The 27,011-nt window shown below is 40.6% G+C and overlaps 1 protein-coding gene across 2 annotated transcripts; it reads left to right on the forward strand.

Moving 5' to 3' along the window:
• The first annotated feature begins 281 nt into the window (after window positions 1–281).
• On the forward strand, window positions 282–16,458 carry nsun4.L (NOP2/Sun RNA methyltransferase 4 L homeolog). Of its 2 annotated transcripts, none has more exons than XM_041590448.1 (6): window positions 282–397; window positions 11,004–11,422; window positions 11,588–11,742; window positions 12,258–12,418; window positions 15,699–15,823; window positions 16,163–16,458. In XM_041590448.1, the coding sequence occupies exons 2-6, from the start codon at window positions 11,070–11,072 to the stop codon at window positions 16,437–16,439; spliced, it is 1,071 nt and encodes a 356-aa protein (XP_041446382.1). In that variant the 5' UTR covers window positions 282–397; window positions 11,004–11,069; the 3' UTR covers window positions 16,440–16,458. The 2 variants fall into 2 exon arrangements, with proteins under 2 accessions (XP_041446382.1, XP_018113869.1); XM_018258380.2 differs by lacking the exon at window positions 282–397 and adding an exon at window positions 7,825–8,189.
• The last annotated feature ends 10,553 nt before the right edge of the window (window positions 16,459–27,011 follow it).

A 27,011-nucleotide genomic window follows, 5' to 3' on the forward strand; every position in this document is an offset into this window, starting at 1 on the left:
TAATTTTGCCAAAAAATGAGGAGTGTCCATAGGTCCTCTGAGTCATGGGCGTCCACAGAGGGGGGCAAGAGGGGGCAGCGCCCCCCCCTGGGACTGTGCACATAACACGGGCCGATATCCATTAATTTGCCCGCAGCGTGCAAAAATCCCTCCCCCCTCTCAGCATCCAGAGTTTCCTACCAAGGCGTCATGATTGGGGGGCGGCACCTACAGTGCTTCACTGTAGACTCTGTGAAGTTTATTCTAAACTCCGCCCTCCCCGTGACTGGAGTTTAGTGTAGTGCGGGGAGGGGGAGGGAGAGGGAGCCGGTAAACAAACTGAAAGCATGGCTCCAGGCATTCCCCTTCAACACTGCTGCCTAACCTGGTCTGGATTTCCTGCATGATCTCATGAACTGTGAGTAAAACTGCTCGGTGCTTGTCTTGGGGGAGGGGTGGATTTAGTGAGGCTGCAGCCGGGCAAAGGAGTCAGTTACAGATCGAGTGTGTGAGTTACTGTATGTGTATATGTGTGTTTGTGTGTGTATTTGTGTATCTGTCTGTGTATGTATTTGTCTGTGTGTGTGTGTGTATGTGTGTATCTGTCTGTGTGTGTCACTGTGTGTGTGTGTCACTGTCTGTATGTATGTGTGTGTGTGTGTGTATGTGTATGTGTGTGTGTCTGTATGTGTGTCGTGTGTGTATGTGTCACTGTATGTATGTGTGTCAGGTATGTGTCACTGTATGTATGTGTGTCATGTGTGTGTGTATGTGTCACTGTATGTATGTGTGTCACTGTGTGTGTGTGTGTCTGTATGTGTGTCATGTGTGTGTGTATCTGTCACTGTATGTGTGTGTGTCACTGTGTGTGTGTATGTGTCACTGTATGTGTGTGTGTCACTGTATGTATGTGTGTCACTGTGTGTGTGTGTATGTGTCACTGTATGTGTGTGTGTCACTGTGTGTGTGTGTGTGTGTGTGGGCACAGTCACTTCCCAGTGTGCAGCACTGGCTCCTAATTACTTGGCACTGAGGAGCGGCAGCGCAGAGCGAACAGGAACAGGGCTCCAGTCACGTGTCTCAGGGGGATACCATTATATGAGTAGGTTCCTCCCGCGTGGGCAGTGTATAGGGAGCCGGGGATTCTCTGGTTTTTTCTCCCCCTGACTGATTGGGGGGCCGTTACCTTGGCTAGGCTCTGCTTCTGATTGGCACAATTTGGGCTGCTTTTCAAGTGACAGCAGCTCTTTAGCACAGGATGCCAATCTGCCAGAGCTGGTTTTGCGCGCCATATGTGTGAGTAGGGTTCAGTGTGACAGTGTACACTCAAGTCTACAGGTCCCAACACTAGAATTTGCTTTATGGCAGTGCCATTTGGGCTTACCTATGATGCATTGGGTTCAGGGCATAATGGCATTTGTAAACATTGGTGCTAAACAGTCAAGTCCAAGTGCAGTTGCTGAAAGCAATCAAAGTGAAAATAGCTTGTTACCAGTTACAGTTCTGGGCAATTGCCCTGCTGCAGTTTAGCACCTGCCTTAGTAAATCAGCCCCCATGGTCTCTAAAGAAATGCCATAGTGTTACACTCACGTGAGCTTTTCTTTAGGGCTTTATAAACCACTTGCTGTTGTAGACACCTCTAATATCTGTACCTATCTGTATCTATCCAGCTACAAGTACATTTCCCTGTGTGGCCTTACATGTGCCATGTGTATGCGATTTGTTTGTATACAGTGTATTGTGCATTTGTTGCTTAGCACACTCTTCTTCAGGTGCCAAAAGGGCTGCTGTATGGTTCCATAGAAAGTTACCATATAGTGGGCTGGTAGCAGGCTATTTGGGCCTCTGTGGACTTGGAATGGCAGGGCCTGTTAGTGTGTATGTGTTACTGTGTTTGTGTTTTGCACCACAACTTTATACATCACCTTAGTAGGGACTGCCATTACTTCAGCTGTGACAGAGAGAGAGCAGCCAGGGAGCATCTGATTGGCCAGTAGCACAGATTGCAGTGCGGGAGAAAACGAAGGAAGGAAAGCCCTATCTATTGCAGTCTGCAGCCTTGTACTTGTGAGTTCTGGGGGTATTTATACAATTACTTGCCCCTATGCCATCTGTTTTTTGAGTTCTGGAGGTATTTATACATGTACTTGCCCCTGTGCCATCTGTTTGTGAGTTCTGGGGGTATTTATACATGTACTTGCCCCTGTACCATCTGTTTGTGAGTTCTGGGGGTATTTATACATGTACTTGCCACTGTGCCATCTATTTGTGAGTTTTGGGGATATTTATACATGTACTTGCCCCTGTGCCATCTGTTTGTGAGTTCTGGGGGTATTTATACATGAACTTGCCACTTTGCCATCTTTGTGTGAACTAGGGTTGCCACTTGTCAGACAACCGGTATTTTGAAGGGTTGCCCGGGTCAAAACTTCCTGGATGGTTTTTCAAATTAGGGAAACTGTGCAGGATTCCCTTGATTGACCTGGCGATCGGCTGATCGCCGTGGCATAGCTCCACCCCCTGATGGCAGTGACACACCCACCTATCTCACAGGCCCGCCCACAGATGCCTCCTTGCCCCACCCTGGAAAATTTTCTGCGGACACCCATGCTCTGAGTATTGCAGTCGTCCCATCCTTGGTGGGAAAAGGGGAAAAGGGATATCCCCACCTATACTGGATGTTGTGTTCACGTAGTTTATCAGTGATTGGTCTCAGCAATTTCCTCTTAAGGAGTGTAGTTCTCGATAAATCCTGGAAGAGTTTGATAGTATATTCTTCGTATGATAACTGGTTAACTTCTCTAGCCTTGGTCAAAATCTCCTCTTTTAGAGGGAAATCATGTAAACAGCACAATATGTCCCTTGGTGCGTTTAAAGGGGCCGCTTTAGGTTTAAAAACTCTATGAGCTCGGTCGATTTTGATGGCAGTGTCAGGGTCTCTTTTCAGGATAGAGTTGAAAATATGGAGTAGTGTGTCCTTTATCTCTTCATTTTGGACAGATTCAGGGATTCCTCTCACCCTTATATTACTGCGCCTACTCCTATTTTCCTGATCTTCCAACTGACGTTGGAGGTCCTGAATAACTGCATCTTGCTGTTTCACATGCTTGTAAATAGTCTGCTGTCTATCAAGGCTTTTGGAAGCATTAGTTTCCAGGCAGTCAGTGCGTGCAGCAATAGACAACATATCTTTTTTAATATCATGTATTTCTTCCCTGATTGCCATGGTAACCTCCTGCAGCATTTCTTTAATGTCAGCCTTTGAGGGTAATTTAGCGATATAAGAGTGAATATCTACCTCCTCTTCCAGATCGCTTTCTGCCTCAGACAGTTCCCTATTGGAATCTGCTTCTTCCTCACACGCAGCTCGTGCGGCCGCCATCTTGGATTCCATGCGGCTTGACTTTTTCTGCAGGAACAGCGGCGCTATGTCTCTGGTAGGCTGCTGTGTCTTTTTCCCCGGAGTCTTCTCTTTGTCCGGTTTAGCTTTGTGGAGTTTCCCCATCGTTTGCAGTGTTGGTTAATGCTGTCCTGGGAAAGTTTTCACGGAGCCTCAGAGCTATGCAGCCATCACGCTCCGTGTCAGACCACGCCCCCCAAATACTTGCCGGCGCCCGTTTTTGACGCCGGCGTCCGTTTTTTCGAAAAATTTTTTTGATGCCGGCGAATTTTTGCCGCGAATTTTCGGCGAATCGCACAAATTCGCCGCGAATTCGCGCCTGGCGAATAAATTCGCCCATCACTATCCATACTCAAAACCTTCTACAGAGGGACTATCGAGAGCATCCTGAGCAGCTGTATCACTGTCTAGGGCTGGGAACTGCACTATCATGGAGTGCAAGACCCTACAGAGGCATTTACACCACTTGCTGCATCCGTAAAGCCACCAGCATTGTGGCTGATCCAACAAACCCCTCACACTAACCGTTCACACTCCTGCCATCTGGAAAAATGTACAGAAGCATTAGGGCCCTCACTACCAGACTGTGTAACAGTTTCTTCCCCCAAGCCATAAGGCTCCTGAATACTCAGGGACCAGACAGATCTCTCTCACACACACACTCCGTCTGACCTTACTATATACCACAACGTTACACAGCCACTGTACATCATTGTATAAATAAATAGCAATTGGATACAATTGTTCTCTATGAGCACATCACAATGATACACCCATCATGTCATCAAGTTTAGCATTATTTACTTAAACTATTACATCTACTGAGTGTGCACTGTCTTGTCCTGTCCCTGCACTATGCTGTCCTGTCTTGCAGGAGTTGCATATTTTTGCACTTGCACATTTTGTCTGTTGTCCAGTACATCTATGTTGTGTGTAGCACCATGGTCCTAGAGGAACGTTGTTGCGTTTCACTGTGTACTGTACAAACGTATATGGATGAAATGACAATAAACTCACTCTTGACCCTTGTGTTCTTTACTGAAATATAATGCCCCACATTTCTATTCTTTCCCTTGGTGTACTTTTCCCTTTATGGCTCTGTACTAGTGAGGCACATTTTGAAAACAGTCAGCCCATTCCTGATCTTAAAGGGGTGGTTCACCTTTAAGTTAACTTTTAGTATGAAGTAGAGAGTGATATTCTGAGACAATTTGCAAGTGTTTTTTTATTATTTGTATTTTTTGAGTTATTTAGCTTTTTATTCAGCAGCTCTCCAGTTTGCAGTTTCAGCAATCTGGTTGCTAGGGTCCTAATTACACTCGCAACCATGCACTGATTTGAATGAGAGACTGGAATATGAATAGGAGAAGGGTTGAACAGAAAGATGAGTAATAAAAAGTAGTAATAACAATAAATGTGTAGCAGTTATAGAGAATGTATTAATTAGACTGGGTCAGTGACAACCATTTGAAAGCTGGAAAGAGTCAGAAGAAGAAATCAAATAATTGTAAAACTGTAAGAAATAAATAAAGAAGACCAATTGAAAATTTTCTTAGATTTGGTCATTCTATAACATACTAACAGTTAACTTAAAGGTGGACCACCCTTTTAACCTTCCCAATTCCAACCGGATTATCCCTATGATCGTTACTTCTATATCATGCTTATCTCTAATGTCACTGGTGGGGCAGGCTCAAGTATTTATAAATAGGGATGTAGCGAACGTCGGAAAAAAAGTTCGCGAACATATTCGCGAACTTGCGCAAAAATGCGAGCGGTTCGCGAACGGTTCGCGAACCCCATAGACTTCAATGGGAAGGCGAACTTTAACATCTAGAAAAGACATTTCTGGCCAGAAAAATGATTTTAAAGTTGTTTAAAGGGTGCAACGACCTGGACAGTGGCATGCCAGAGGGGGATCAAGGGCAAAAATGTATCTGAAAAATCTGCCTGTGTGTGCTTGGAAGAGATAGTGTAGGGGGAGAGCTGTTAGTGATTTCAGGGACAGATGATAGTAAGTTTGCTGGCTAGTAATCTGCTTGATACTGCTCTGTATTGGAGGGACAGAAGTCTGCAGGGATTTGAGGGACATTTTAGCTTAGGTAGCTTTGCTGGCTAGTAATCTACTGTTCTCTTTAAACAACTGCCATACGTTGACCTTGTAGGCATTGTTTGGTGTTTTTTCTGGAGACGGTAATATTATGGATATTTAGACAGAATGGGAACAAGGTCACACAGCTCGATGGCGGGTTGAAGAAAACAGTGTGCAAATAATGCCTACAAGGCCAACGTATACACTACTACAGCGGTGGATACGGATTACGTAAAATATATTATGGCTGCTTGAAAAAAGTGACTCCGGTGTTTTTTCTGGAGACGGTAATATTATGGATATTTAGACAGAATGGGAACAAGGTCACACAGCTCGATGGCGGGTTGAAGAAAACAGTGTGCAAATAATGCCTACAAGGCCAACGTATACACTACTACAGCGGTGGATACGGATTACGTAAAATATATTATGGCTGCTTGAAAAAAGTGACTCCGGTGTTTTTTCTGGAGACGGTAATATTATGGATATTTAGACAGAATGGGAACAAGGTCACACAGCTCGATGGCGGGTTGAAGAAAACAGTGTGCAAATAATGCCTACAAGGCCAACGTATACACTACTACAGCGGTGGATACGGATTACGTAAAATATATTATGGCTGCTTGAAAAAAGTGACTCCGGTGTTTTTTCTGGAGACGGTAATATTATGGATATTTAGACAGAATGGGAACAAGGTCACACAGCTCGATGGCGGGTTGAAGAAAACAGTGTGCAAATAATGCCTACAGGGCAAATAATGCCTAAAAGGTCAACTTATACACTACTACAGCGGTAGTAAAATAAAAAAAAGTAAAATAAAAAAAAAATGAATATTAAAAAAAAAAAATTAAAGTTGGTGCTGCTGAACTACTAGGAGCAGCAGATTAGCACACCAGTCCCACTCCCCAACACTGCTAGACTAATAGCACTGGGCTCTTATAGTAGTAGTAGTAGTAGTAGTAGTAAAACAACAAAAAAATAAATAAAAGCAGTCCTTACAAGGACTACTGTTATTGCAGCAGTCAGCAGATGAGATCAGAAGCAGGACAGCTGCCCACTGCAGCTACATACAGAGCACTGCAGTAGAAGGTAGATTACTAGCCAGCAAAGCTACCTAAGCTAAAATGTCCCTCAAACCCCTGCAGACTTCTGTCCCTCCAATAACAGAGCAGTATCAAAACGATTACTAGCCAGCAAACTTTCAACTGTCCCTGAAATCACTAACAGGCAGCAGCTCTCTCCCTACACTATCTCTTCAGCACACACAGGCAGAGTGAAAAAACGCTGCAGGGCTTCGGTTTTTATAGGGAAGGGGAGTGGTCCAGGGGAGAGCTTCCTGATTGGCTGCCATGTACCTGCTGGTCTGGGGTGAGAGGGCAAAAAAAAGCGCCAACAATGGCGAACCCAAAATGGCGAACGTCGCGCGACGTTCGCGAACTTCCGGCGAGCGCGAACACCCGATGTTCGCGCGAACAAGTTCGCCGGCGAACAGTTCGCGACATCTCTATTTTTAAACAGTGGGCAGAGGACTAATAGAGGCACATTACCTGTGGGTTGTACGCCAGCCTGCACAACACCACTCTGTATTCATGGAAGCACTTGTAAACACTGAGTACAGATACGTTTATTTGTGCTAATGTCCACTCCAGTGGGTACAGACTGACAGGAGACTCCTATATTTGTTGTCTGATGGAATGCACAAAAATCCACTGCATGTCAAAGAAGGCACAAACAGCTCTGTGTAAAGGGCACTACAGTGTTACACTTCTCACTCACAGAAACACATATGTAATAGCATGTTGCTATGCCAATTATATTGCTTTTTTTTACAGCTACACTTTATTAGGACCAATCATGGAATCCAATGCAAAAAGATCTTCTATAAAATTCCTTTTATATAAATATATATATATATATATAGAGAGAGAGAATACTGCTTAGGAATGCACATTCATATGTCTGACACAATTGAAAACAGCAGCAGGGGGCGCAGGAGGTATAGGGGTCCATAATTGCCTAATTCTTATACCATTTCAATAAAAAATTGTATAACAAGTCAAAATCTAGACATTTATGGGGCCATAAAAATAATTTGCTGTGGGGCCCAGTAATATCTAGTTACACCACTTAAACTCACAGGGAAGCAACAAGATAAGCCCAGGGAAAGGCTGACAAGGGAATTTCAGGGAAGGTGTGTCCTGTTTCAAACAGGGACACTGCACCATTGTACCCTTTGGAACAATATTGTGGGACCATAGTAATAGTGATGATTTAAGTAACACCAACGTTAATGGGCTAGCACTCTCTGCCATTGCTTTTCCTAAGCCCCTGCTTCTAAACGCGGAAACTGAAATTTGGTCAGTGACAGTCACGCGTGTAGAGCCAACGCATCCCCATTTACTATGGGCCCGATGTACTGATCTGCGCTTGTTTAAAGTTCCAGTATACTTCTATTAATCTTCCACGGGTGGGCAATGAATGATACTACAGGCTACTCCTCCCATCAACAGCGCTATAGTTTCTCAACAACAGTAAAATGCCCGTGTGCTACAGCTCACTGAGAGCTTTCTGTAGACGGAACCACACGCTTGCTTGTGTTGTGTGAGGGCGGAAGGTCTTTTAAGGTGCACAACATGTCAGCCTGCCGCAGTTTTTTACAGAGGAAGATCAATGACTCGTGTTTGACCTTTCGCAGATATAAATTTAAGAAAAAATGGGTAAGAACTTTATAAACTTGGCAAAGGATTCATGCTTGATAAAACAGATGTATAAAAAGTATCTTAAACCCGTATTAACCTTCCTGATTTCAGCACCTCCAGGGCTGAGTCCCTGTCCATCATGAAACCTTATAAAGAAAGCTTTAAATTACTAATAATTGTCCCTGCATCATTATGCCCTGGAATGTGCTTTGTTGTAATGGAATTGGCATTGGCTGATTTTGGAGACTCTTGCACAGTGTCTGTTCAGAAAATCAATGAGATGTAGTGTTATAGCTCAGGGTTGTCTTTTATTGCTATTGCAGCTCTTGTTACTCTCAGTACTCTCTTGCTAGCTTTCAAACTTGTAAGAACTAATGTATATGAATATAGTCGTTTTTGCCTGTTCTCAGAAACTTCAATATACATATCTGATTTTTTCAGACTTCTATAGCAAGATACTATGCAGATATATATATTAATTCAATAAAATTTGTTTTCTTTTTTGCTTTGTAACTGTTTTTGGAGAACTAACCAGTATTGCTTGATGCCTCTTGATGCATCAATAGATGGGTAAGGTAGATATATAAAAAATTAAGCTCTGGGGGGAAAGTTGCTGTGTCACATAGTTACATGAAAGAAGAAAACAGTAGGTACTCTCAGATCCCATAAACAGTCTTGTAATTGAACTGAGAACGTTATTTTAGGCCACAAAGTAAATTAATACATAGCCTTATGCGTTTCATGCCGGAACTAAATCATAGACTAATGATTAAGTGCTGGATGGCACAAAACTCGCTAGGCTATGTATTAATTTACTTTGTGGCCTAAAATAAAGTTCTCAGTTCTTTTACAAGCCTGTTTGTAGGATCAGTGAGTGCCTGCCGTTTTATTCTTTGGTTGGATACCTCCACCTCGAGCTGTAGGTCTGGGGCATGAGCACCCAGTCCCCACTTAATACTGTCGAGATCATAAACTTATTGGTTTTACACTGGGATTTTTTTCTGTAAATGCATCGCATAATTACATGGTCACATAGTTATTTGATGGCAAATTGTCATCCATTTGTAAATTAAATGTGCACAGCTGGCATGTGTAAACCCTTGGTGTACCAAAGATATCTGGTATCTGTGATAAAAGGCATCATCATTATTGCCCTGGACACAAGTGCAAGAGTGGTAAGGACACACAGTTGTACCCATTTGTGCCTATGGCCCTATGCAACAAAGCATATGCATCTGTAACAGTGTCTGCACTCTGCATATTTGACTGGATTAAAATTCCATTGTAGAGTGTAGTGCTTTGGGGCTCTGTTGCATTTTACACGCTGTGGCACTTCATCTTTATGATGAACAAGCTCATGGATGTGATAGAATATCTCTTCTTAACTTCCTCCCCCCCCTAACCCCCATATATACATGCAACACTGACAGACCCGTCATACTTTTTGCACTCAATTTGGTGAGCGCAAACAATTAGTATTTTGGGGGTGCAACATTGGAGTGGCATAGGGGTCAGATTCAAAGTACTAAAAACATGCTCTCCACCTACAGCTAGTGCAGTCAGTAAGAAAATTTAGCATCTAATTAGCTGTTAGTCACTGTCCAAGTCAACTCTTCCCTTAATTCATTGTATAGGTGCATGTTGTGTATCATGTGAATCATTATCAAAACAAAGTTGTAGCCAGTAACAACCTGATCATTTTTTCAAAAGAGTCCAAATCATTCACAGGAAGAGTACTTAAAATACTGCTGTGGTATATCTCATGATTATGGGGGTTTGGGGAACACCCAATCAGCTATTTTTATGTGATGTTAATTTTTTTTTTAACTTCTTTATTAATATCAGTCAAATATGTTGACAGCAATACAGAATGTAATATTGTACAGACATTGTACCTTTCACACCATAATCAAGGTCACCATAGTAGCTGAACGAAGCATTCTGTTAAACAGCAGTATCAGGAATAAACACGTGCAATAACACATATCCGAAATACAGCCAAACTGTAAGAACGAGAAATAAAAAAACAAACAAACGTACGGAGGGTTTCCCAAAAAAAAAAAGGGGGGGGGAGGGGGAAAGGGAAAAGGATCAATCACACCATGTAGTGGAATCTGCTTCAGCTTTAAGTGAGATTCTTGTTTTGATGCAAGTTGAGAGATGAGAGAGAGGGCCAGAAAAAAAGCAAATAGAAAAGTGTCCAGACCGTGGGTCCTCCAAGCTTATTGAGTATTTTTTCCTCTGTAAGTTACCCACGGTTGCCAAATGGCATCATAAGTGGGGACTCGATTTTCATTATGCGCCGCCATTAATTCCATATCTGCTCTTACATCCATTGCTGATAATATGTGGTCAATTGAAATTGGTCCTCCAGGTTTCCAAAATTTGGCAATCAAGCTAGTGGTAGTGTTAAATAGGTGAAAAAGTAACTTTTTCGTAAACTTAGGCACATGGTCCGGGAACATCAGTAGCAATGCCACTTGTGGATCGTAGGGGATGTCTAATTCAAGACCAACCGTTATAATAGCAAACACAGATTTCCAAATGAGCTGTGACAGTGGGCAGTCCCACCACATATGAAGCAAAGTTCCAGACTGACCACAATTTCTCCAGCAAAGTGTGGAATGAGATCGTGAAATTTTGTGCAAAGTTGTCGGAGTAAGATGCCACCTATAAATCAATTTCTTGTGGGACTCTAAGTGGTTAGTGCATCTGGTAGCACCCGATAAGATTTGCGCCGCTTCTAACCACTTATCAGGATGGAGTGATTATGTGATGTTAATTTTGAGGTTAAAAGTAATCTGTACATTATATTGTGTTTCTTTTTTTAAGGCAACCACACTTCCAAAAATTCCATGTTCAAGGCTTGCTCTACAGTATTTTGATATCAACTACAGCATGCAGTTTGGAGATTTGTGGCCTTCAATTCGTATTAGTCTTCTCACGGAACAAAAGTATGGGGCTCTTGTCAATAATTTTGCACATAAGGAGACAGTATTGAATAATCTCGGCGCTCTTAAAGCAAAAGACTTTGTCTCTGAGGCTCAAAATGTGATATCATTATTGCAAACACAAAACAATTTGGACACCTCAGAAAAAATGACAGTCGATGAAGCGTCTCTGAATCTGGTTGGAGAGAAAAACAATGCAGAACAAACTCAAGCAACAAACCTGCTATCGTCTCTTTCTAATTCAAAACTCACATGCTTCACTTTTTCCAGGGGTGATATCAGTCGCTTTCCCCAATCAAGGTGCTCTATTTTGTATTTTATTCATTTTTTCTTTTATGAACACCACTGCACATGATTTATATAACCTGGTACAAATAAACCATTTGCTTGGTTTACCTTTAAAAACGTATGGATTATTAGAGACAGGTCTCCTTACTTTCCTGCAGTAACTTAGTTTTGTTTCAGGTCAGACTGCTTTGGACTCCTGGAGTATTACTTGATGGATGTTGCCTCACTATTACCTGTTTTAGCTCTTGACGTACAGCATGGTCATAGTGTTCTTGATCTTTGTGCGGCACCTGGGGGAAAGACTTTGGCACTTTTACAAACTGAAAATTGCCGTATGTAACTATTTGCAATGCACTATATTTATATATAAAACATTGTTTTTTAAAAAAAAAATAAGCTAGTGTTCAAATAAGAAAACACGAGATATGCAATATGTTGAAGGGTTTATTTTTTCTTGATCTCAAATTTTAATAAACAGGGCTCTAAGTGTAAAGATCTAAAAATCCTTTATTATTCATAAGTGTGTCAGCAGAACTTCATACATTTAAAATACAAAATGCATGCACAAAAAGGATAGCTGCTGTTCTTTGCATTGTGGTCATTAATCACATAGCACAAGAGCAAGATCAACAGATGGCACCTGCATAGTATATAAGAAATTTGTCTAGTAACCAGTTATATTCATTATAACCTAAGTTTAAGCTAGGGCCCTGGAGATAACATACATAAAAAATAATAACAAGCATGAGTACCTAACAAAACATTTCAAGTATATATCATCCATTAGTGCCTTTTAAATATTTTAGATATTTTTTACAGTCTGCTCTTCTGCTCTTCTCCCAAACAGAACATCTTGCTGCCAATGACTTGTCTACTTCCCGAAGTAGTCGTCTCCACAGAGTTTTGCATAGCTATGTACCCAGAGACCAACGGACAGAGCAAAAAGTGCAAGTCACTTCTTGGGATGGAAGGCTGTGGGGAGATATGGAGGCTAGCACATATGACAGGGTCAGTTTGATGCACATGCTTATCATGCAGTTCAAATTTCAAAATATCTGTCAAGATTTAAAATACAGTTATAATTTAAAGGGTGCATTAGCATTTTGAATTTCTGCCAATATTAAATGGGATCTAAACTCAAAGAATTGATGTAAATTTACTCAGAGTTCTTCACAAGCACTATTGCTATTCGCATTCATTTTCTGCTTTAGTGGTGTTAAAAGATATTTTCATATTTTCAGGCTGCTAATAACAGGATTTTAGTGTTTTACCTAAAAATGGAATATCAAATTTATTTCCAGCTTTCAAAAAATGAAAGTAAAGCGGCTAAACAGACCGACAGGTAACAAATTGATAAATTTGACTATTTTGGCCATTCAAGCAACCCTACATCTAGCTATGATCAAGCAGCCCTGCAACTGGACTTGTATTTATCCGGAAACTGCAGAATTGGAATCCGCTTACAGTTGATGAATGCTCTGCAGTTTAGGCCATCAATATGCCTGTGTGCACTAGGATTTCAGACCAATGGAAAAGTTGGTAAAAATAGGCCATTCCTTAATACACTAAACATTAATCTAGGGATAGACCCCACCCTAGGCAACCCGTCTTGCCACTTTGCCCCCTCCTTGGTGCATACGTGAACCTGCATGAGCAACTGAAGTGACAATGCACATGGGAAGGGGGAGGAGCATTCCCAGAGGTGCACCGGAGACAAGTGTCGGTGGGGGAACAAGGTTCTGGACCAGGAGTAGGTAAAGGAAGAGGTACATGCTTGGCCCCCACTTTGTTGCACCCTAGGCACGTGCCTCTACTGCCTACCCCTAGTTCCGTCCCTGTCTAGGGGTACAACCTTCCCCCCTTTAAAATTAGTTTTTACTGTTGTATAGATTAGTAGGCAGTCAGAAAAATTAACATTGTGTTTTTTATTTCTTGGTATATTTTATCTACTAATCTTTGGGAAAGAATGATGTAGATAATAAGTGAAAAGGTTTAAGGCATTTAGAGAAAAATATATGACCTGTAGTATTTTGGTTAAACAGATGACAACTGTCAAACTGTCTGTTTGGTTGAAAAAGCAAGAATGGTCTGAGGGGCTGGTGAGAAATGAGGTGTTAGAGGCACTTGACCATCCTGGAACTTTTACCCAGACAGTTTTCATGTCCCTTGCTACTATGTGTATTGAGGGACCCCATACAAGTTTTTTTTTCAAATTGAAAGGATACATACCCCCAAATACTAAAATATTTTTTGTTGCATAATGAAAGAAAATGTAACTCTAAGCTAAATTTAAGTATATATTATCTAAAGAATTTCAGTGATTTTAAGCAAAACCGCAATTGATAGCAGTGTCTGACTGTCTTTTGCTATTCCATTCTCAGTGTGCCAGACTAAACTAAAATAAGCTCCCCTCCGGCCAAGACTTGCACTCTATTATTATTTTCCTTCTCAGGACTGTTGATCACAGATTACATGCTAGTTGTTTTGAGATCTGAGTCATCAAGACTCAATCAATTTAAAAAAACTCCTCATTGAATATAGATTTGTATTGGTGAAAATAAGCTTTACAGTTTACAGCATCAATGAGCCGATTCAGTCCTCTATCCGACTGTGAAATCAAACTAGCCCAATCGACATCTTGGTGTTTTTTGGACAGATATTGGTAGGTTAGCCCCTTTGGCGAGCCCCATACACAGGCAAATAAGCTGCTGAACACTAGTGGTGTGTCAAAGTAAAGTCTTTCTGCTGATACACGTTCAAAACCTTACCTCGCCTGAATGCTTTCATATTTCTTAGTTTTAATGGTTAAAATTGACTACACATTTGTCCTTTTAGCTAAATTATCTAGGAATGGATTCTGTTGATTTTTGTTTAGCTATTTAAGATTAATAAATGTAGGAATTTTAGCGTTCAGATAAATACAGAATCCCTCCCTCCCTTAAAAACAATCTGCTTAAAGGGTTTGTTCACCTTTACAAACACTTTTATCGGTTCAATTGTTTTCAGATTGTTCTCCAGAAATAGACTTTTTTTTCAATTACTTTCCATATTTTATTTGTATTACACTTTTTCCAAAATCTAAGTTAAAAGTTGAATGTTCCTGTCTCTGGTGTTTTAGTCTGGCAGCTCAGTAATTCAGGTGCAGATTCTGAACTGTTACAATTTTGCAACATTCAGTTCATACATTTCTCAGCATCAGGAATATTATCAACTATTGTAACTATTTTTAATCAGCCGGTTTTGAGTTGCTTGCAGCACAATCATATCCCCCACATACCTGCTCATTTCAGCAGCTTTCCAAACCTTCATGGCCCGTGGCCATCTCTGCTGCTTGGCTGCCTGCCTCTTTTTCTAGTCCCACCCTCCTACCAATGAAAAACAAGTAGGCAGACGAGCAATGGTGGTTGTGACGGTGAGCCGCACGCACATCGAATGGGCATCTGCAAACAAGACTGGCTGCTTGTTTTTCATTGGTACAAGGGTGGGACTAGCAAAAGAGGCAGGCGAGCCAAGCAGCAGAGATGGCCACGGGCCGTGAAGGTTTTGCGAGCTGCTGAAATGAGCAGGTATGTGGGGGATATGATTGCGCTGCGAGCAACTCAAAACCGGCTGATTAAAACTAATTATTTGTAATTTGAAAAATGCTTATAAGGGGGATTATAATTTTTGACCATACATCCCCTTTAATGAAAGGATTTTGCAGGGATAAATGTATAAATTTGGAACAGTTTAGAGGGTTGGTGACCCCCCCTCCCAGAGCAGCTTTAGAAAGATGAAAAATTGGATTTACACTTCAATAATAGAAAAATGGTCACACATAAAAAATAGAAAGTTATTGGAAGAAGTCTTTATTTTTGGTAAACTATCTGAAATGAACTGAACTGAAAAAAGTGTTGGAAGGTGAACAACCCCTTGTAAATACCTGCACCAAACAATTGTGAAGGTATTTAAAAAGAACAAAAAGCGTGTTCATCTAAAATTGTTTACCTGGTCATTGTATATTTGTATATTACAGTATATAAGGACAGTTGAAAAACAGCACATAGATATTATGCATATATTGGAGTAATTAATTGAAAACTGATTAAAAAAACATGTGATTCCGCTGCATTTGATTAGTTGGTTTCGGCAGGTACTGCACAGTATCAAGTTATCTTACTTTTTTGCTGTCATTTTTGGGTTTTTAATGCTAAAATAGCACAGTATACAGTATGCATACATCTAACATTCTTTGATATCAATTATTAATGCTGTGATTTGTGGATATTTGCTCATGTTGGCTATATAGGTGTTGGTAGATGTCCCTTGTACCACTGACCGCCATTCCCTTTTAGAAGAAGAAAACAACATCTTCCATCGTATAAGGACTAAGCAGCGACAGATGTTGCCATTGCGTCAAGCAGAACTGCTTGTGTAAGTAGTATGGAGTTATTACATGACTTGATAAGGAAAGCCTGGCATTGGCAAGAAAATGGTATCAATGTCCTTGAGTACTTGCTCACTGTAGGGTGTTTTACCAACTTTTTGTGACTACTACAATAGCAATTGTTTATAGCCCCATGCCAATCTGTGGTGATGCACCTGCATTGTATTAAGCAGCAAAACATTTGTGAACATATATAACTGTTAAATAAACAGGAATATATCTATAAATAAAATTGTAACATACATAATTACCTCTACCTATTTGTTTATGTGTAATGAACCAGTTATATTTGGTTGCGGACAATAACCAGCTTTCTGTTTCCCCAGGGCTGGGCTTCGTGCTGTGAGGCCAGGGGGAGAAGTGGTTTACTCAACCTGTTCCTTGTCACAGTTGCAAAATGAATGTGTTGTGGAGAGGGCAGTTGAGCTTGCTGCTTCTGATTATGGAGTCCATGTTAAAACCCAGGACCTTAGCTGCTTTAGGGAAGTTTTCAAAAACACTTTCAACTTCTTTCAAGACTGCCGTGTTGGGGAATTAGTCATTCCTCATCTCACTGCAAATTTTGGACCCATGTTCTTTTGTAAACTTCTAAGAATTAAATAAAAAATAAGATTTACAACTAGTTTGTTAATCAAGGATATGTTTATACCTTGATTCAACTCTGTCCTCAGTAACAAAACTGAAAGCTCCATGCGGTAATGGAGTGCAGTTGTATGAACAGTGGCGCCTTGGATGCTCTTAGCATTTTTTTCTGTATATTTTTCTATATTATATATACACACACACAAACACACAATGTGTCTATGGAAGAAAAGCAAACAAGAAAAAAAAAGTTTAAGAGGCTTGTCCACCTTCAGTTGTTTTCATATTGTTCTCCAGAAATAAAGACTTTTCAGTTGCTTTTTATGTTTCATTTTTGACTATTTTTTTTAACTTCCACAGTTACAAATGTTCCTGTTAGTAGTTCAGATTCTAAACTTTGCTACATTAACTGATACATTTCTCAGCAGCATCTGTGGAACATTAGCAACTATTGTATCAATTATAACAGCTTGCCTTTAATGAAACTCCGGGATTCTGCTCAGCAGGGCAAAAAATTAGAAATGTGAATGCAAACTATGTATCAATTTAGAACAGTATACAGAGTTGGCAACCCCCCTCCCAGAGCTGCTTCAGAAAAATGGAAGTTTAAACTTCAATATTAGATATAAGATATAGAAAACAATTGAAAAGTCGTTATCAGGAACTGAACACGACTGAACTGAAAAAGTGTTAGAAGGTGAACAACCTGTTTAATGAAATGTTTATTGCTTGCTGTAATTGATTCAAATATCTGTAGACAGCAGTTAAATTTGCATATCCCCAACCAAAGTGCCTGTGAATGATCAAAGGCAATGTCAGTCATTATGAGCATTAACCAATAAGTTGTGCACTCCAAAGAAGAAATGACAACAGGAGGATGGGAAGGTGTTAATAACTTAGTTTGGCAACTGAAGAAAGAACTTTAATCCTATGTTTTGCTTACCTGCATTCTACTTTTCGACCTTTACCAGGGCAGTGTACCCCCCACCATAACCACCTTTGAAATAGGTGAAAAGTAAGTTGAAAAGAAAGTTGTAATGCAATATCCCCCAATATGCCTGTATGTCCCTGCCCTTAGAAGTAAAACCAGCCTATTGGTTTTATTTATTGTTTACATACTAGTAGACTTAAGGTATGAAGTTCCAAATTACAGAAAGATCTGTTATCTTGAAACCCCTAGGTCCTGAGCATTCTGCATAACAGATCCCATACCTGTACAAGACATTATATATTGGCTTGGTGTAATATTTTCTAAGAACACTAGATGGCGACTAATCTCCCTAAATCGCAGCGTGTCTCTGCCCTTAAACTCAGGATATGCTACATGTACAAGGTATGTTGGTAGCTGTACTCCAGTAATAACAGAGTTGTCAACACTGCTCAGTAACAATTCCTCTAAGCTGTTGAAGTTCTTGCCTGCCCTAGGAATAATTGGTTCATTTTTCATTCTTAATACAATTTATAGTTAGAGGCATTACATTTTTCATTCTATCACAGAACATCTAACTGGATGATAATGGCACGAAAAAAATTGCACAGTGATGTCCCTGCAACATGAGTGACTTAACACTGGTAGGCAAGATTCTCACTGGAGTAGCAGTTTTTTTTTTTTTTTGTAACTTACGATTTTCTTTTTTAAATTGTCGGGGTAGCTGTTGTTTTCCATCTGGAGGCAATTGTGTGGCGTGTCGCCGTAAGTATTTGTGTGCTTGTACATTCTGGCAAGGGTTTGCACAATAAAAATGTCGGTATCTCCTTGGCGGCTATGTTTTCTAAGAGGTGGCTAAACAATGTGGCTATTTCAGTCCATAAAGGTTGGCTAAGTGGGCATTCCCAGAATATGTGGGGTAGGTTGCCTTGTGCGCCACAGTTCCTCCAGCAGGTTGAGGAACAGTCCGGAATAGCATATGGAGCTTATCAGGTGTCTGATACCAGAACAGAACAAATGCAGTTTGTATATATTTTAGTTTTGCCTTGCACATTCTTTTTGCATTATCCCATATTAGTTCCCAGTCCGAGTCTGTGAGAGGTTGTTGTAAAGTGGAGTTCAATTTTACCTGAGGGGTCTGCTCTGTGCAAGGTTGGACTAGCATCTTGTAAATTGTAGATATTAAGCTTTTTTGTGGTAGCCCTCTTTCTTACTATGAGTTCAAAAGATGACCCAGGGTCATTTCTTGCCTGTTACATATGAGGATAAGCAATGGCAAAGTTGCAAATATTCAAAAAATAGCAACTTTGTCGCTGGGGCTTTTGCCTTAGTTGTGCAAAAGTAAAAAATGGTCCCGGCTGTAAAAAGGTCTGTCTTTTGCCATCTGTTATAGAAGGATGGTGTCATGCCGGATTCAAAGTTTGGATTTTTAAGGTAGTTTAAATTCAAGGGTCTTTCAGACATAAGATTGGGTTTGCAATGTAGCATGTTGCATATGCTGAGAGTTATCTGGAAGAGAGTAATGTCCCAGATATTTCCGGAAATTCCACTTTAATCAGTTGTTCATTTAGGAGTGCAATACTCCCTCTGGAGTGTTTTTTATCAAACATTTTAAGAAATAGAAAAAAAGAGACATTACTCTACTGGTCCAATAAGGGCAAATTGTCCTTTGCCAAGAGCAGCTTTTGTCTAGGGCACACGAATTTGAAGCAGGAAGTTCAAAGGTTATTATTTGAGAAGTGGTACATTGGGAAAATTGGGGGGGGGGGTTAACTTGCCCAGATATGCCCTCTATCTCTATTCTCTGGACCCAAAAAAAAATCGCCTGAAAGTGCCAATGCGAACGATTCTCCCTTGAGAATTTTCACTTTCACTGATATACTTTCAGGCAAAAATAGAATAGCTAGCTGTTTACAGACATTACTCAATGAGCCAGAACAGAAAAACAATTTCATGGTGAAGTATATTTGGGGAGGCTCTATGGGCCCCATCTAATTTTATAGTCATGTACATTGTAGGATTTTTCATTTTGTGCCACTGCCCAGTAAAACTGTTGCTGCTGCCCTAGCTTGAGAAAGTTCATACACTCCTGGTCCAGCACCTGTTGCAACTCCCAGGATTCCACAAAAACTCTCAACTAGTAGCAGTATTTTAGAGCAGATAAAGGGCTGACACTCCTTGTTAAGAATAATAATGTACAGAAATTGGAGTATATAGCACCTTCCACCAACAAGAAAAGCACAAAAATGGTGTGCAGGGTCAAGGATTAATGATAAATATTTGAAGGACAGGAAAGAATGACCCCCAATTTGCACCACCCCATTTATTATTCAGTAAGTCCCATGACAGGAAGTGAAACGTAAAACGTAACCTTTATTAAATTAGTTAAAATCGACCAAGGTGAAAGGGTTAATTTAAAAATACAAAAAGGAGGAGCACATCATTAACTGCATGCAGTAATCGACCCCCCACAAACAGCTCTAATAATTGATCATATTCAGCCTATTGAGATCATAAAGAGCATATCATTCGTGGGATGGATTGCATCATGTCCTGTATATAATGACAACTATAGTGGTACTCGGTACCCAAGGGGTTAACACACTAGTATGTGCAGAAATTATAATATGAGCAAGAACTGTGGGCAATGTTATAATTGAACCTCCACAGTATCCGCAACACCCTGTATATGACAGAAGTGTGAAAGCCAAAAGTCTGTCCCAAAGGGTTAACTAATCGGCGTTGCCCAAGTGTGACCACTAAATTGTCTTTTAATCGTCCTACCACGGTACACCCCCCAGTATTGCTGGCGGGTCCGCGGTAAGGTCAATTGCGACGCAGGAAAAACTTTAGTTGCAGTAAATGTGCTACCTGCCTAATTGAGCTAAAAGAAATGAGAGGCGCCTGACGCGCGTTTCACTCGCACCCGCGAGCTTTGTCAAAGGCAATCTGCGGCGCGAAGAGGAGTGCATCTATATATAGGTACGGAAAAACCGTTACCGTTCAAATCAGCCAATGCGCATCGGTCTAAAAGTCATCAGCCAATGCGCACACTACTGGAGGCTCATAGGGAGGAGCGAGTACTGCTCATTCAATGTCCCAGTATCCGCCTATCTGTAGCTAACGTGCTGATTGCAATACAAAGTATCTACTTGGATTGTCAGTGTTTAAGGGAGATAAGTTGGCAATTTTATCGTTACTTTGTTACATTTCCCTTAAGCACAGTAACAAGTATCAAATACCAGAGAAATGGATATTTATGTATGATTAGTCATAGTAGATTTAACCTAGTATCCAAACTACCTCCTAGTATATTTTTATCAAGAACAAAAGGCCATCCTAGACTGCATATCAGAGAGCAAGGAAAAATCAAGGATTTTTTTAAATAAAAATATTCATGGTAATACTCTCATTCATACCATCAGGGCCCATGGCATGCATGTTGAAATCCACTCACTCTCTTTGGCCAAGAGGGATGATTCCAAATCACCTCCCCTAATTCCAAGAGATATTTTGGATAATCCTGTCACTAGAAGACCTTTACTATTATGGTTGTGACATTCCAAAAAATGTCTGCTCACTGGTGGTAGTTTCTTTTCCAATTTGATCCATTCCAATGCCCTGTCAATGCTTGTCACATGTTCTAGTACCCTTTTCTTCAAGGCACGGTTTGTTTTGCCAATGTATATTTTCCCACAGGGACAGGTCAGCATATAGATCACACAGTCAGTATTGCATGTAAAGCATTGAGTGATGTTGTGTCGTTTGCCAAACCTATCAATGACCAATGATTCATTGTGCATATATCGGCAAGCTTTGCATTTCCCACATGGGAATGTGCCAGTTCGTGTTGTTTTATTACTCTGTTTACGGAAATGGCTATTGACCAATCGATCACGAAGGTTGGGTGCCCTACGACAACATGTCAGTGGTCGTGGTCCCAGTGCATTTGATAGAACTGGATCTGTCAATAAAATGTGCCAATGCTTCTTAAGTACGGAATCAATATATGGCCATTGTTTACAGTACGTACTGATAAAACGTACTGTCTGCGACTCTTGATTGACAGGATTCCTGGTTCTATTGAATAAACTATCCCTCGGAGTCCTAAGGGCCCTTGTGTAGGCTTTCCGAATCAGTGTCAAGGAATAACCCCTAGCTATCAAACGTGTGGTAAGTTCACTGGACCGTGCCTTAAAAGTGGTAGTATCCGAACAGTTGCGTCTCAACCTAATGAATTCACCTGTTGGAATGCCCTTCTTGGTGGATACTGAATGGTGACTCTCAAAGTGTAAGATGGAATTGGTGGCTGTGGTTTTCCGAAATAAATCGGTAGAGATAGAACCATCATCATTTAATGTTAGAGTGATGTCCAAAAAATCAATACTACGATTACTGATGGTATGTGTTAATCTGACATTCAGGTTATTATCATTCAGTGCCAGTAGAAATTCATTGAGTAACTCCTGGTTACTAGTCCATAGAAATATCAGATCATCTATGTAACGGTACCAGGATGAAATAAAAGGTGTAAATCGGGACATTTTATCACCAAAAACCCAAAAAGCCTCCCACCAGCCCATAAAGAGGTTTGCATAGGTGGGTGCAAATGCAGCACCCATCGTAACCCCTCGCACTTGTAAATAGAATTTCTCATGAAACACAAAAAAGTTATGACTAAGGCAAAATTCAATTAGATCGGCCATGAAATCAATATATTCCCTGTCCCAATCACTTTCTGTTTCCATGAAAAATCTTGCTGCGCATAAGCCATTTTTGTGCGAGATGGAAGAGTATAATGATTCCACATCACAGCTGACCAAAAGGGTACCTGGATCTGCCTTAACATGTTGGAGTTTGTGTAATAAGTCTCCTGTATCTTGAATATAGGAGGGAAGGTTCACAACAAATCTCCTCATTTTTGAATCGATATATTGGCTAGCCTTCTCACACAAGTTTCCATTACCCGATACAATCGGTCGGCCAGGTGGTTTGGAAATGTTTTTATGCACTTTCGGCAGCATATAAAACGTTGGGGTGACAGAAAATACATTGAGCAGGGCTTTGTGTTCGCCTTTACTGATAAGCCCAGTCTGATGGCTATCTGTAATGAGAGTGTTATACATAACTCTGAATGCAGTGGTCGGATCTCCATGTAATTTATGATAACATTGGTTGTCATTCAATTGTTTTAGAGCCTCTGTCAAATACATGACTCTTGGCCAGATGACTACATTCCCTCCTTTATCAGAGGGCTTGATGATAACATCGTCCCAGTCTCTGATTTGTTGTATAGCTGAACGTTCAGCTTGTGTCAGATTATCTTGACCGGACTTAGGCAGATTCATGAAGTCTCTCATAACTAATTCACCAAAAATATTAACCGCTGGGCAGATATTTTTCGGTGGCATGAATCGGCTTTTGGGTTTCAAGGTCTGTGCTGGTTCAGTTTGTTCAGAAATTAGATCTTCTAAATCAAGGACTGCTTGATTGAATAATTCATTTGTATCGATCGACTGAGAAGATGGATTCATCAAATCATATGGATTCATGGGATCCAGATTGGAAGATAATGGATTAAATGTGGTTCTATTATTTACATTATCATCTTTATTGAAATACTTCTTTAATAGGAGTTTGCGGCAGAAAAGAAAGAGGTCTTTGTACAGGGAGAAAGAGCTAATATCAAAGCTTGGGGAGAAAGATAAACCCTTGCACAGGATTTCATTCTGGGTAACCGTGAGAACATGATCACTCAGATTTATGACATTCAATGTCTCCGGGCCCTGTACCTCCTGTTCTCTCCCCTTTCCCAATGGTTCTGTCTCGGATAAGCCCATCTGTCTCGATTTCTTAGCTCTCTTCCCCCCTCTCCTGATTCTCTTCTGTTGCCTAATCCTAAAAAAGGTTCATCAATCCTATTACTGTTGGAGGGGTTAGTCTGCTCATCAGCTGATTTTTCAGAAGCTGTGAAATCACTTTGTGAGGTCTGTCTCATATTCCCCGTTTTTCGGCTCCATTTATAAATGGTCCCTATGGAGTAATCATTCATATCTCTCATATACTTTTGTTTCTTTTTGTCAATAGTTTCTTGCACTGCTCTATCGATCTCTGAATTGACCCTGGTCATACGTAACAGAAACTGTTCATTCTGAGAAAATTCTGAAATTTGCTTTTCTAATTCACTGATCTTAGCCGTCAAGTCTTTAACATTGCGGTTCTCATATTCACAGGCTAAGGACAGGAGTTGCATGGAACAATTGTGTAATACATCCTCCCACCTCTTTTTGAATGGCTCGTCATCAACTACAAAAGTTGGAAGGATTTTAATTCTCAAACCTCTGGGGACAATGTTATTTTCTATATATTTCTTATATGTCGACACTGTCCACCATGCTTTGGAGAGTTTCACCTGTTGCTGTTGATAATTCCTCAACAACCCCTTCCAATTTCCCTCCTCCCCCGAATTAACAGCCGAAGCTGTATTATTGACAGAAAATACATCGGAGAATTGTGATGACCATTTATCAAAACGAGATTGTAATGTGGGGATTGAATTAGCCATAGTGAAAAATCAAGTGAAATGGTGTGTGCTGCTCCAAGAAAACTCCACAAGGGAGAAAAATAGCGTGATTTCACAGCTTCTGAAAAATCAGCTGATGAGCAGACTAACCCCTCCAACAGTAATAGGATTGATGAACCTTTTTTAGGATTAGGCAACAGAAGAGAATCAGGAGAGGGGGGAAGAGAGCTAAGAAATCGAGACAGATGGGCTTATCCGAGACAGAACCATTGGGAAAGGGGAGAGAACAGGAGGTACAGGGCCCGGAGACATTGAATGTCATAAATCTGAGTGATCATGTTCTCACGGTTACCCAGAATGAAATCCTGTGCAAGGGTTTATCTTTCTCCCCAAGCTTTGATATTAGCTCTTTCTCCCTGTACAAAGACCTCTTTCTTTTCTGCCGCAAACTCCTATTAAAGAAGTATTTCAATAAAGATGATAATGTAAATAATAGAACCACATTTAATCCATTATCTTCCAATCTGGATCCCATGAATCCATATGATTTGATGAATCCATCTTCTCAGTCGATCGATACAAATGAATTATTCAATCAAGCAGTCCTTGATTTAGAAGATCTAATTTCTGAACAAACTGAACCAGCACAGACCTTGAAACCCAAAAGCCGATTCATGCCACCGAAAAATATCTGCCCAGCGGTTAATATTTTTGGTGAATTAGATATGAGAGACTTCATGAATCTGCCTAAGTCCGGTCAAGATAATCTGACACAAGCTGAACGTTCAGCTATACAACAAATCAGAGACTGGGACGATGTTATCATCAAGCCCTCTGATAAAGGAGGGAATGTAGTCATCTGGCCAAGAGTCATGTATTTGACAGAGGCTCTAAAACAATTGAATGACAACCAATGTTATCATAAATTACATGGAGATCCGACCACTGCATTCAGAGTTATGTATAACACTCTCATTACAGATAGCCATCAGACTGGGCTTATCAGTAAAGGCGAACACAAAGCCCTGCTCAATGTATTTTCTGTCACCCCAACGTTTTATATGCTGCCGAAAGTGCATAAAAACATTTCCAAACCACCTGGCCGACCGATTGTATCGGGTAATGGAAACTTGTGTGAGAAGGCTAGCCAATATATCGATTCAAAAATGAGGAGATTTGTTGTGAACCTTCCCTCCTATATTCAAGATACAGGAGACTTATTACACAAACTCCAACATGTTAAGGCAGATCCAGGTACCCTTTTGGTCAGCTGTGATGTGGAATCATTATACTCTTCCATCTCGCACAAAAATGGCTTATGCGCAGCAAGATTTTTCATGGAAACAGAAAGTGATTGGGACAGGGAATATATTGATTTCATGGCCGATCTAATTGAATTTTGCCTTAGTCATAACTTTTTTGTGTTTCATGAGAAATTCTATTTACAAGTGCGAGGGGTTACGATGGGTGCTGCATTTGCACCCACCTATGCAAACCTCTTTATGGGCTGGTGGGAGGCTTTTTGGGTTTTTGGTGATAAAATGTCCCGATTTACACCTTTTATTTCATCCTGGTACCGTTACATAGATGATCTGATATTTCTATGGACTAGTAACCAGGAGTTACTCAATGAATTTCTACTGGCACTGAATGATAATAACCTGAATGTCAGATTAACACATACCATCAGTAATCGTAGTATTGATTTTTTGGACATCACTCTAACATTAAATGATGATGGTTCTATCTCTACCGATTTATTTCGGAAAACCACAGCCACCAATTCCATCTTACACTTTGAGAGTCACCATTCAGTATCCACCAAGAAGGGCATTCCAACAGGTGAATTCATTAGGTTGAGACGCAACTGTTCGGATACTACCACTTTTAAGGCACGGTCCAGTGAACTTACCACACGTTTGATAGCTAGGGGTTATTCCTTGACACTGATTCGGAAAGCCTACACAAGGGCCCTTAGGACTCCGAGGGATAGTTTATTCAATAGAACCAGGAATCCTGTCAATCAAGAGTCGCAGACAGTACGTTTTATCAGTACGTACTGTAAACAATGGCCATATATTGATTCCGTACTTAAGAAGCATTGGCACATTTTATTGACAGATCCAGTTCTATCAAATGCACTGGGACCACGACCACTGACATGTTGTCGTAGGGCACCCAACCTTCGTGATCGATTGGTCAATAGCCATTTCCGTAAACAGAGTAATAAAACAACACGAACTGGCACATTCCCATGTGGGAAATGCAAAGCTTGCCGATATATGCACAATGAATCATTGGTCATTGATAGGTTTGGCAAACGACACAACATCACTCAATGCTTTACATGCAATACTGACTGTGTGATCTATATGCTGACCTGTCCCTGTGGGAAAATATACATTGGCAAAACAAACCGTGCCTTGAAGAAAAGGGTACTAGAACATGTGACAAGCATTGACAGGGCATTGGAATGGATCAAATTGGAAAAGAAACTACCACCAGTGAGCAGACATTTTTTGGAATGTCACAACCATAATAGTAAAGGTCTTCTAGTGACAGGATTATCCAAAATATCTCTTGGAATTAGGGGAGGTGATTTGGAATCATCCCTCTTGGCCAAAGAGAGTGAGTGGATTTTCAACATGCATGCCATGGGCCCTGATGGTATGAATGAGAGTATTACCATGAATATTTTTATTTAAAAAAATCCTTGATTTTTCCTTGCTCTCTGATATGCAGTCTAGGATGGCCTTTTGTTCTTGATAAAAATATACTAGGAGGTAGTTTGGATACTAGGTTAAATCTACTATGACTAATCATACATAAATATCCATTTCTCTGGTATTTGATACTTGTTACTGTGCTTAAAGGGATACTGTCATGGGAAAAAAAATTTTTTCCAAAATGAATCAGTTAATAGTGCTGCTCCAGCAGAATTCTGCACTGAAATCCATTTCTCAAAAGAGCAAACAGATTTTTTTATATTCAATTTTGAAATCTGACATGGGGCTAGACATTTTGTCAATTTCCCAGCTGCCCCATGTCATGTGACTTGTGCTCTGATAAACTTCAATCACTCTTTACTGCTGTACTGCAAGTTGGAGTGATATCACCCCCTCCCTTTCCCCCCCCCAGCAGC

The sequence above is a fragment of the Xenopus laevis genome, chromosome 4L (assembly GCF_017654675.1).
Source record: "Xenopus laevis strain J_2021 chromosome 4L, Xenopus_laevis_v10.1, whole genome shotgun sequence".
Lineage (NCBI taxonomy): Eukaryota > Metazoa > Chordata > Amphibia > Anura > Pipidae > Xenopus > Xenopus laevis.

Excerpts from the sequence above, each read along its gene's own strand:
- nsun4.L (XM_018258380.2), top strand. The coding sequence starts at position 8,106 with ATGTCAGCCTGCCGCAGTTTTTTACAGAGGAAGATCAATGACTCGTGT. Across the intron at positions 11,743-12,257 it reads TTTACAAACTGAAAATTGCC|AACATCTTGCTGCCAATGAC; the intron begins GTATGTAACTAT and ends TCTCCCAAACAG. Across the intron at positions 15,824-16,162 it reads CGTCAAGCAGAACTGCTTGT|GGCTGGGCTTCGTGCTGTGA; the intron begins GTAAGTAGTATG and ends CTGTTTCCCCAG.